Consider the following 13,138-nt stretch of genomic DNA (forward strand, 5'->3'; position numbering starts at 1 on the left):
GCTCTTCCCACCGTTTTTAAAAGTAGCTAGGTACATAGGAGGCGCAACAGCTTATGGCTTGCGCGGGCGCATGAGTCACCGCCAGACGGGCGGCTATGTGGAAGTAGCTATATCAGTGTTGTCCTCGCCCAGCGCTGTGCGATGACGATGTCACATCTGATTGTTATGAGATATCAAAATGTAACATCAGACCTCTTCATTTAAAACCGACTTTTTATTGCGCACCTGGATAAAAGAAATAAAACACATAACATATTTAAATATACCTATTAAAAATAGTATTAGAAGCAAACTAACACGCGGCCGTAGCACTAAAATCTAAAATAAAAACATAGACAGAAAAATGTCTCTCCCGTAAGTACATCCACGGGAGCTAAGGATAGGTACTAAAGTAACATGAGAAGAAGGAGCTAACGATGGTTGTGAGTGTTGTGACTTAGGTATACCTAAGAGGTATTTATACCTTTCAAAACGAGTTTTGGCAGTATAAGTCTAAGCATTTGTAAATGTCACCAATTTTCTGAATTTTAACTCTCTCCGTCACTCTAAATTACTTAAGGCGTTACATTACATTTAACTACTTATGGATTTAATTTCGGCAAATACCCAAATAACCGACTCGTGCATGCATCTTTGGGCCCATTTTTTTGCGATTCGCGTTTCTGAGGTACTCGGGAACCGTCACCCAGGCACGTATCTACCTTCCACGAAGGTTTCACTACTACTATCCTTTACATACGACTATGAACTTTGAGATAAGGATGATAGAGTTCTATATTGTTTTTTTGCGGTCTGGTTTTGAAGTTTATCAGGCCCACCTGCACTGATATGTGTATTCACAATTCAATGCTATGATTTCGTGCGCCTTTTATGTACGAAAATAAATAACGATCACCAACTTAAGTATCAAGGACGAGTGCCAAATACAGTTTGGAATGGTTCCAACGCGGATGTGTGTTGGAGGCCTTAAATATGTATACATTGAGTAGAGCAGCATTTGACCAATGCATAGATAGACGATATTTTTTCAGTGATGTACTGATGCAGCATGTTGCCAATAAATCACGAACCGTGATCTATCTATCCTCCTTGGAGCTTGTCTCAAAAATTTTATTTCCATTTCGTTGCCATTTTTTATTATAGACTTTGTATGACGAAAACGGAATAGAAGGACAGAAAAATATTTGGATGATTTTGCGAACTTTTTCTCCTGTTTGAATCGAAAGAGGCGATTGTGAATAGAAATATCATAAAAAATTCCAAATTTCACTGTGCCCATAAATCCTATAATCTTTTGGACATAGTTTTAAGACATACATACCCGGGTTCATTTTAATCTATGTTATTGAGATTTTTCCATTCTTACCACCACTTGCGACAAACTAATGAAACTATGCGTGATTCAACGCTGAATAGATCCTAATCCAAACATCGCTGGAATCCCAAACACCGAGGTCATCGTCACCTACAGCTGATCGTTACATCACTATGTCATAGTGTCAACAAGATTATGTCAGTCGGGACGGGAGTGGCATCTGAACTACGAATTGATCTCAATTTGACATCAATCGCCGCGCATCTTGCTTGCAAATCTACGTACTAATAGCCATGTCAGGTAAACGTGCCATACAAAAGTATGCACAATAGGCTACATGACTAATTTTTTTTATGGTATCAATCGATCGGGTTTGTTTTTAGGATCAAATGTCTATATGGGACCCATATTAAAATTGTCTCTGAATGTCAATTTATTAGTGACTTTTGTTTACATACTTAGCAAGTTCCATAAAATGACACATTAAGCAGGTAAATTCGTTAGATTGGACCCAGAAGTACCTTGGACCTTTATTACTAGCCAAATCAAGAAAATTGCAAAGTTAGAACCTTAAGGTTTTAAATTTAAAACATTAAAATTTCCACAGAAAAAACACATCATTCTTATTGACAGAACTGAGAATGTTCAACCACGCACAATTCGGCATAAGATAAATATGAATGAACCACATTACCATCAGATATTAGTGTATCAGTATGTGCTCCGTGACACAGTATCAATGACACTTGCTGGCGGAATGACAATTAGTACTGACACTTGGATGTTTGCAATTTTGTCTGGAACTGCTTCAGCTCGACAAAACCGCACTTTCGGTTTCAAAAACGTTGCAAGTTTGTGCAATGAATAGATAATAGGATTTAGTTTAGTTTTTCGTTTATTTACTTTGGAGTTACAGCCGCGAGCCGCATCAGTTTTTAGGGTTCCGTAGCCAAATGGCAAAAAACGGAACCCTTATGGATTCGTCATGTCTGTCTGTCTGTCTGTCTGTCCGTCTGTCTGTCCGTCCGTATGTCACAGCCACTTTTCTCCGAAACTATAAGAACTATACTGTTGAAACTTGGTAAGTAGATGTATTCTGTGAACCGCATTAAGATTTTCATACAAAAATAGAAAAAAAACAATAATTTTTGGGGATTCCCCATACTTAGAACTGAAACTCATTTTTTTTTTTCTTCAAACCCATACGTGTGGGTTATCTATGGATAGGTCTTCAAAAATGATATTGAGGTTTCTAATATCATTTTTTTCTAAACTGAATAGTTTGCGAAAATTGGTTTGAACGAAATCTAGTAAGTAGTTATTTTTGAATACGTCAAAATCCCCTAAATACGGAACCCTTCATGGGCGAGTCCGACTCGCACTTGGCCGCTTTTTGTAATTATTATTTCACAGCACTTTGCAAACCAGGCAAAAACTCTAGTTTTTGCATAAAATGAATCCAGCACGAAACATTTAATTGTTAGCATTTTTACTTCACTGGACCTTGGTAAATTTAATACTTATAGCCTTTACTGTATAGGTATCCCATCTATTTAAATTTTCATAATCTCTGTAATGCATATGCATAATCCTCGTAAGACCCAGGGCACTTTTCTTTCTATAGAAATTCAAAACTCGAATTTAAATTGTACTTGTACAAGTACGTTCGGACTTACGAGGCTAGGCTAGGCTTACCTTTAACCAAACTCTAAGTCAAATTAAACGGCGTTAGGCATCAGTTCACACGCTGATTAAATCCTTGTGCCAATTTAGTGAAATAAAAGTGCACCAGCCGAACATGAAAACAAATGACGTCGTTAACGGCGCGGCTTGTACCGCATTACGCAAAAAAGGCAATCTTAATCGAGATCATAAACAGAGGTCCTATATGTCTGAGGTACATTCTACCTGCATATGAAATCTAAGATAGGCGCTGCTAAGTAGCATCTGGGTAATTTTTTTTTCGAGATTATTGTAGCTAATAACCTTGGATCGATAATAACAAGTGACTTGAACACCCAGGCAGACATAGAAAACAGGATCCAGGCAGGTTGGCAAAAATAGAAAGCGTTAACAGGGGTGCTGTGTGATGCTCGAATGCCAATCCAAGTGAAAGGTAACGTCTACAAAAGAGCTGTACGTCCGGCGCTTCTGTATGGTGCAGAATGCTGGCCAATGCGTAAGGAGGAAGAGCACGTAATGCACTGCACAGAAATGCGCATGCTCAGATGGGCAGGAGGAGTGACGCTGATGGACAGGGTCCGGAATAACCATATCCGTGGAACGTTCAGGGTTGCACCTATTGCCGAAAAAATGTGCGAGAGCCGACTGCGCTGGTTCGGCCACGTGATGCGAAGAGACGACCACCACATGACTAAGAGAGCCCTAAATGACATTCCCGAAATTAGAAGGGGCAGAGGCCGCCCCCCTACGACATGGATGAGCACAGTGTCGAAAGATTTGAGGACGATAGGCGCAAGCCCGGACATGACGCAAAATAGAGAAGAATGGCGCAAAATGATACGGAGAGCCGACCCCAAACCCTAGGATATGAGATAAAGGCTAAGATGATGATGATGATTATTGTAGCTAATCTCTCCAAAAGATACTTATTCTCCACCAAAGTTAAGGAAAGCTAATGTTTTTATACATGCAGCAATGGAGCTATGTAAAACCAAGTTTTACTTGGTTACATACAAGTTTTACTTGTATGTAAAAAATAGCTCATTAGCTGTAATGGAAATTTCATATCACATTTTTTTCTTAACTAACCTTCACCATATCTTTGTCCACAGTGCGAGGAGGGCATGTCCGCCGGCGACATGTGCGTGTCGGCCGCCCGCGCCGGCCCCGCCGCCCGCTGGCACCCCGCCTGCTTCGTCTGCTCCTCCTGCCAGGAGTTGCTCGTCGACCTGGTGTACTTCTGGAAGGACGGGCGGCTGTACTGCGGAAGACATCACGCTGAGACGCTCAAGCCACGCTGCTCGGCGTGTGACGAGGTAAGACCGCCTGCGTTGTACGCTCCTCCTGACATTAGTTGCTCGTTGCCCTAGTGTACTTCTGGAAGAACGGGCGGCTGTACTGCGGAAGACATCACGCTGAGACGCTCAAACCACGCATGCTCGGCGTGTGATGAGGTAAGAAGACTTCAGATGACGGTCTGGCCTGGAGCTGTTCGATCTGATGTACTTCTGGAAGGTCAAATAGACTGACTCAATTTTGCGGTTCTCTCAGAACGATATGACTTCTTTACTTTCTTGAGAAGCGAGAATTGAAATCAGTCAAGCAATTAATCAATATACATATTATATAAAACAAAGTCCCCCTGTCGCGTCTGTCTGTCTGTATGTTCGCGATAAACTCAAAAACTACTGTACGGATTTTCATGCTGTTTTCACCTATGATTAAAGTGATTCTTGAGGAAGGTTTTGGTGTATAATTTGTAAAGGTTTTGAGTAAATTTGTTGAACTACCCGTGCGAAGCCGGGGCGGGACGCTAGTATAAATATAAAGCATCGAACGACTATGTTTTCTTGTTACCAACATACGAGTATAAGCTATTAAAGCATAGTCATGAAACATTGTCAGATAGACACGAGCAAAGATATCAAACTTAACATCTAAAAGCTATAAGTACACAGAATATACAAAGGCCACCACTAAGTACATAGTGGGCACATTATAACCCTCACTCAACCCTCTACTTCCTGAAGAGTCTCTTTCAACCCTCCCGATGCTATCGCCGGATATTGGAGGATCGTTATCGTGCGCGTGCGCAGAGGGCCCGGGCGGCATTATAACTTTATTAATTAGTTATGGATTTGATATTTTTGACGGCCTAGGAGGTCCCGGGTTCAAATTCAAACAGTCTGATACTACAAACAACCATATATCTAAACATACAAACTTTCACATGTATAATTTTTTTTATTGAATTTAATGTAGTAAGTCCGACCATGAATTGTGAATAAACACAAGTCGACATCAAATCACGAAACGATTTTCTCAGCCGAAATGCCGCTCCCGTTTGCGGTAATTTCATGCTGAAGTTCATTTCATGTTGTTGCGGTGCACAATTGAATTGAATTGATCAATGTATCAAGAATACTTCCGTCAGTCTTTATCATTTGGTTTTTGAGTAATTTGTCAAGTTCACAGCTAAGTAACGGTAATAAAGAAAAAAATTGCAAACTTTTTTTTGCCACGACTTTCTCCGACTTCTCTGAGTCTCATTTATAGAAAACTATTGCAATTTAACTATTAAACATTTTATTGGGCTTAAAATGCGTCTTACAAAAATAAATTCATTACCAAGCATAAATTAAGGACAAAACACAAGTCGCACGAGCAATTTGTTTATAATAATATGTAGTAGCCCTCACTCTAGCCAAGCAAAAAAGTTTAAGAATATAACTTAACTTTTGCCTTATAAAATGAAACTCCGATGCATATTCAAATTATATACTGCCTCGTGGAATTCGCATGTCTTGACATTATTCACCGCCCCTGTAATACCTCGTCACGCTCTTTTAACCCCCAACCACCTTTACCCCAAATTTGCCAACATTAAGTAGGTACTGAGGGCCGCCAAAACCGACCGTTTACCAGTTGGCCAATAAATCAGTCTTATCGAGCCTGTTCAACTAACACAGTTGACTGTGACCGCTAATGGGTCTTATATCTTTGAAATAAGGTTGAGAAGTGGTTAATTCATTGATTCAACGATAGTACTAACAGCTACACTTTTAACTGACCACTGTTAGGTCTTATGTCTTTGCAATAAAGTATATAAATTGTCAGTTAACAATGTGGACGGCGTAAGAGCAACGAAGCGAAACGGCATTCCTGAAATGACCCTTGACTATAGCAACATGCAAATTTAAAGACCTTATGGTCAAAAAGGTTTAAGAAAGTCTTTACCCTATTGCAAATTAAGTTGGTGCGTTTCTCAAACCATTCGTTATGACCGCCAAGCGTTTAACGAGTTCCACTTATTACCCATCTGCAGTATAAAGCAGAGACGGGTTAGGATAGGAGTATGTTATGATTTAAGCAGCCTATATGTGCCCAAATCGACCGTTACGCGTTGGTCGGAAAATCAAACTTATAGAGCGTTGAAGAATTAGTATTTTTTACTGTCGTTTATCTGTGGTCAAAGAACTATACGTTAATTTTTTTAAGGTGACCGAAGGCCGAAGGAAAAGCCGCAATTGCACCTCCAAGCCGCATTCGGCATGCAAGCTACTGTTTGCCGACTTTTGGCCCTTAACCCGCGTGTAAAACAAATTAGAATTTTGAATAAGAATAATCTGCTACAGCCAAATATTTCCAAACCTCCATACTCGACCGCGGTGGACGGAACACATCAATCATTCAAATCCTACAATCATTTCGCGTGGAGCTGAAGCATGAAGGCTTATTTCTTCCAGCGAACTGGTCGTAAACGCCACGATTTCTACAATGTCTTACGATCTTTAGCAACGAGAGGGTTTTTTGGGTCGAGGGTCGGAGTTCGATTCCATTAGCTAGGAAAAGTGCTTTCAGCGCTTGAGAAAATACTTATAAAGAAGAAACACAAACACTAGGCTCTGATGGATAGAATCTGATACTGAACTCTTGCAGGAAACTGTGAGAGAAGATCGCTAGAGTAAACAAACGAAGATAGATACGTACTTACTATGCAAAGTCTAGAACGAAATTGCTTATAATAGGGTGTATTATTTTACCTTTGTATCATAAAACGATGGGTTTTCCCAGTGTGACTTATGCTTACAAATTTTTTGACGAAAATATGTACCTACATATATGTGATTTCATCGATGTTGTAACATTTCTGGATAGTCTTCTACGCGAACGATGCCGCGGGCGGTGGCTAGTCATATCACGTTTGATCGATATACTTATATGGTGATCAAGATAAAATTAGAAATCTCGATAAAAAGGTCATTCAACTCTAATCTATTGGCCGTGAAGATACCATCGATAATTATCCTACGTGATCTGCATGTACACCCAAGAGCTATCGCAAGGGTTCACTTTGGCAGGAAATGTTCAAACAAAGTGACCCGTTTTTATTGATGGACAGTGCCGATGTAATAATATGCGCAAGCAGCACGTTCTTAAAAATATAGGCTTCGGCGGCAGGTGTGAGTGTGAATATTGCAACAATAAGTTGTTAATAAGTTGCGGTTTGTTATTTAATAAAGGCAAGCTGGAGTACTGCAGATGGAAAGTACCTCGTATGTACTAGGCACTACTTAGTACAGTTAGTACGTGCTACGAAGTAATCTGTAAAAAATTGTGGCCCGTTTCTCAAAAGCTTGTAACTTGTAATACAAGTGGAAGTCCCTTTTTAGGGTTTCGTAGCCGAATGGCAAAAAACGGAACCCTTATGGATTCGTCATGTCTGTCTGTCTGTCCGTCCGTCTGTCCGTCCGTATGACACAGCCACTTTTTTCCGAAACTATAAGAACTATACTGTTGAAACTTGGTAAGTAGATGTATTCTGTGAACCGCATTAAGATTTTCACACAAAAATATAGAAAAAAACAATAAATTTTGGGGGTTCCCCATACTTACAACTAAAACTCAAAAAAATTTTTTTCATCACACCCATACGTGTGGGGTATCTGTATCTATGGATAGGTCTTCAAAAATAATATTGAGGTTTCTTATATCATTTTTTTTCTAAACTGAATAGTTTGCGCGAGAGACACTTCCAAAGTGGTAAAATGTGTGTCCTCCCCCCTGTAACTTCTAAAATAAGAGAATGATAACACAAAAAAAATATATGATGTACATTACCATGTAAACTTCCACCGAAAATTGGTTTGAACGAGATCTAGTAAGTAGTTTTTTTTAATACGTCATAAATCGCCTAAATACGGAACCCTTCATGGGCGAGTCCGACTCGCACTTGGCCGCTTTTTAATAAAAGCTGTCAAAAAGCTCCGCTTGTACTGCAAGTTACAAGCTTTTGAGAAACGGGCCCCTGCAGGCATATTGTGGTTTATGGATGACTTTATCCGCGTGATAAAATAAGTGTCACGCGATTGAAGGAGGCAGATATTGTGATTATCATGCTGTCACGTTGACACGACGACGACGAATAGTACAATATTTTTCTTTTTTTAAACAATACTCATTACTTAGTCGGAGTAAAATACCAAGAACTTTAAATTTTTCGAAAAAAAATGGAATAATTTTTCTCAAAAAGTCCTCACAGCCACAATTGCTAATATGTAGTTGTTATGTTTTCTGAATTATCTTTCTCACTGCACCCACATTCGAGAAATTCTGTTTTGCCCTATGGTTGACTGATAGAGAAAGTCGTAAGACATTAAGTCCGCCATTCGTACTTATTTTTATTGTGCAATAAAGATTAAATTAAAGAAATAACCGAAGCATTCTTAAATACCAAACTAAATTATTACTCAGGTACACAAAATTCAAGTTTACTGCACGTAAATAAAATTCCAAGCTATTTTAACTCCTTACGCATTTCTTAATAGGTAATTACGTTAAAGAATTCGCCGTTAACAATCATTAGCCCAATTATAAGCGAGCCAGGGAAATAGGCCCTTAATTGGTAAAAATACGAGCGTCCAAATAATGGGGTGAACGACCCCTGTGGCCGATAACAGCCACGACATTTCCACTTTTCATGACCCTACGGTTATAGGTGGCGGCATGTTAGGAAAACGCTGGTTTGCGAAATGATTTTAAGATGATTTGATTTGTATAATAATCCACTTGATAATGGAATAATAACATCAATAAATTGCTCTGATAATTAGCTTAAGATAATATATAAGTATGTTACGATTCATAAGTGCTTGTTGCTAGGCCTACATGAATAAAGTATATTTTGACTTTGACTTTGATGGGGGCTTAAGGCCCCGTGTGTGCAGGTTCTTCTCAAAATCTTACTGGCGGCCGATTTGAAATTCGATCGCTCGATTTTGTGTATTTCGATCAGTAATATCTCCACTACTAGGCATTTAAATTTTACTAATATGTAGAATTGAAAACGAGTGGTAAATACCACTAGATTCCCAATTTCCATCGCTCGTATTTCAAAAATTAGCATTTAGCCGTTTTCCACCGATTTTGGAGTGACGAAACCGAGCGATCGAAAATAATCGAAATTCAAAAATCGGCCCCCTGAACCTGATGTTCGAGTTCAATTTGGACCGTAGTTGGAAGCTTTTAGACTAGGTATGTATATATAGTTGGTTGATTTTACGGTACTTGTCAAATTAAGTCATGTAACTTTAGTAAGAATATTTTTTTTAATAATTAATAATATTTTTTTTTTGAGAATTTAGAGATTATAATGTAAATCACAGAAACAACTGTAAAATTGTTAGAATTAAGTAAATGGGTCAAACACGTTTTAGAAAAGGTCACTTATGTGGAAAATACAATAAAAGTTAACGACTCTGGTACATATCTAACCTAACCTAACCCTTTTTTAGGGTTCCGTACCCAAAGGGTAAAAACGGGACCCTATTACTAAGACTCCGCTGTCCGTCCGTCCGTCCGTCCGTCCGTCTGTCACCAGGCTGTATCTCACGAACCGTGATAGCTAGACAGTTGAAATTTTGACACATGATATATTTCTGTTGCCGCTATAACAACAAATACTAAAAACAGAATAAAATAAAGATTTAAGTGGTTTTTGATCGAAGTTAAGCAACGTCGGGCGGGGTCAGTACTTGGATGGGTGACCGTTTTTTTGCTTGTTTTGCTCTATTTTTTGTTGATAGTGCGGAACCCTCCGTGCGCGAGTCCGACTCGCACTTGGCCGGGTTTTTTTATTATTGTTTTGTTACTTGAGTCTCAAGTACTCGAAAAATGCAATTTAGATTTCCTTAACCTTGCGATGTCTACAGGAACGAGGTAACCATACCATACTATAAAACGGGTTTGACCCAAATAGGTTAAGTTATTAGCATAAAAAGCGGCCAAGTGCGAGTCGGACTCGCCCATGAAGGGTTCCGTATTTAGGCGATTTATGACGTATTAAAAAAAACTACTTGCTAGATCTCGTTCAAACCAATTTTCGGTGGAAGTTTACATGGTAATGAACATCATATATTTTTTTTAGTTTTATCATTCTCTTATTTTAGAAGTTAGGGGGGGGGGGGACACACATTTTACCACTTTGGAAGTGTCTCTCGCGCAAACTATTCAGTTTAAAAAAAAATGATATTAGAAACCTCAATATCATTTTTGAAGACCTATCCATAGATACCCCACACGTATGGGTTTGATGAAAAAAAAATTTTTGAGTTTCAGTTCGAAGTATGGGGAACCCCAAAAATTTATTGTTTTTTTTCTATTTTTGTGTGAAAATCTTAATGCGGTTCACAGAATACATCTACTTACCAAGTTTCAACAGTATAGTTCTTATAGTTTCGGAGAAAAGTGGCTGTGACATACGGACGGACAGACAGACGGACAGACAGACAGACAGACAGACAGACATGACGAATCTATAAGGGTTCCGTTTTTTGCCATTTGGCTACGGAACCCTAAAAAGAGCGTACCTCGCCATCAAACTCCACAGTTTGGCGAGTTTTATGTAATTTATAAAATGTATGTTAGTTTATCATGAATAAAAGATTTAAAAAAAAACGAGTTCATGACGAGCCAAAAGACATATAAATTGGATAAATTACCCTGCAGTGTAAGGAAATACGTTTACATTTATCAATGTAGAACCAGACGATTGCATGTGAAGCGGCCATTTTTGTGAACCCTGCAAATTCTTGTCTAATTGATACAGGGGAGAGTTCCGCCCTAACACGCAAAACAGACCGTGGAAAACCAGCTTTAATTTGGAATTTATTGCGTGAGAATAAGGTTGATAATTGAATGACATTTCGAATGGCTGTTACGTTTTTTTGTGTGGTGTGGCAAAGTATCGAGAAGAGTTTATGATAGGGTTAAACAACCATTTAATTACCGGATGCATAATGACTGATGTCATAATTTTGGAAGTAAATATATTTTGTCAAAAATTTCGAAATTAACTTTTGAAATTAATATGAAATTTTGGAAAGGGTGAAGGGTTAAGTTTAGGAAAACTATTCTGAAGCATATTAAATTTAAAATATACGGTCGCGATTGAACTGACATTCCTAATCCGTACCCAAACTTTACAACATGCATATTTTATATATGTACGTCATGACAGGAAATAGTCTGTTTGTCATTTACATATTAATAGACGACAATTATATAAATTTTCTACATGTAGGTATACTTTATAGAGCGTAGTTTTTCAGTAGTCGGGTTTTAATTTTTGAATTTTTTTACAAGGTGTGTTCAGCAATAAAGAGACCCAAAACTTCAAAACGTGTAGCACACACATCTACATAAAGATTAACAACATACATACAGTTTAATAGCAAAGGTGAAGAAGTAAATTTGACCGTAGGCCTTGCCTCACTGCGGGCGCGGGCGCGGGCCTGCCAACTTTCAGACTGCAGTGCACTTGACCTTTTAACGGGTAATAAAATTAAAATCCGACAAAAACACACGAAATAATATAAGAATAGGTTGGATATTGCAGTCGCACAAGTATGTTCTGTAAATGTTGCAGAGATCAACGATTATTCGAGAAAAAGCGTACTTCCATCTTGAAGGCCGGCAACGCACTGGTGTTGCGACTGTGACTCCATCAGCGACGGGCAGCTCGTTTGCCTCCTATATATCATAAAAAAGCGGCCAAGTGCGAGTCGGACTCGCCCATGAAGGGTTCCGTATTTAGGCGATTTAAGACGTATAAAAAAAAAACTACTTACTAGATCTCGTTCAAACCAATTTTCGGTGGAAGTTTACATGGTAATGTACATCATATATTTTTTTTAGTTTTATCATTCTCTTATTTTAGAAGTTACAGGGGGGGGGACACACATTTTACCACTTTGGAAGTGTCTCTCGCGCAAACTATTCAGTTTAGAAAAAAATGATATTAAAAACCTCAATATCATTTTTGAAGACCTATCCATAGATACCCCACACGTATAGGTTTGATGAAAAAAAAATTTTTGAGTTTCAGTTCGAAGTATGGGGAACCCCAAAAATTTATTGTTTTTTTTCTATTTTTGTGTGAAAATCTTAATGCGGTTCACAGAATACATCTACTTACCAAGTTTCAACAGTATAGTTCTTATAGTTTCGGAGAAAAGTGGCTGTGACATACGGACGGACAGACAGACGGACAGACGGACAGACGGACAGACAGACAGACATGACGAATCTATAAGGGTTCCGTTTTTTGCCATTTGGCTACGGAACCCTAAAAACAGTGTCATCTATTGGGCATTGTCATGTCGAGTACTGCATATTTAGGGCGGTTACAGACTAGCGCTTTATACGCACCATTTTTGGATGCGCGTGTAGGCGCGTATAGCCCAAATGTAGGTAGCGAAATATAGCGCACTTGTAATCGCGTAACGCCGGAAGGACCATACGCGCGCAGAAAATAAACGCCAGTCTGTAACCGCCCTTACTTTATCCGGCGATATCGAAATGCGTGTAATTGTGTATGCTCGGCGGTATCGATTGAGTCGATAGTCGGTAAATCAGAGTCGCGTGTCGCGCCGCCATCAGTCCCGTGTATCGGCCTCCTGCCTGACATCACACGCAGGGCTAGCACATCTCAGTGTAACGTTCGTTGGCCGATATATCACCACATCTAAAGCATGAAACGACTAAAATATATATTACTGAATAAATTTGGAATAAAGTGCCTTTTTATGCCGTCGGATAATCTTTCTATATCGGCGGTCATATCGGCAGCGACTTGCAAAT

At 39.0% G+C, this 13,138-nt stretch overlaps 1 protein-coding gene across 3 annotated transcripts in view; it reads left to right on the forward strand.

Annotated features, from left to right (window-relative positions):
* Nucleotides 1-13,138, forward strand: part of LOC134655053 (protein prickle) — a 407,966-nt gene that overhangs the window by 388,707 nt on the left and 6,121 nt on the right. For all 3 annotated transcript variants that reach the window (XM_063510513.1, XM_063510512.1, XM_063510511.1), the window contains one exon: nucleotides 4,111-4,314. In XM_063510513.1, coding sequence (XP_063366583.1) covers nucleotides 4,111-4,314 — 204 coding nt within the window. The remainder of the gene's footprint in view (nucleotides 1-4,110; nucleotides 4,315-13,138) is intronic.

The sequence above is a fragment of the Cydia amplana genome, chromosome 16 (genome assembly GCF_948474715.1).
Source record: "Cydia amplana chromosome 16, ilCydAmpl1.1, whole genome shotgun sequence".
Taxonomy (NCBI): Eukaryota; Metazoa; Arthropoda; class Insecta; order Lepidoptera; family Tortricidae; genus Cydia; species Cydia amplana.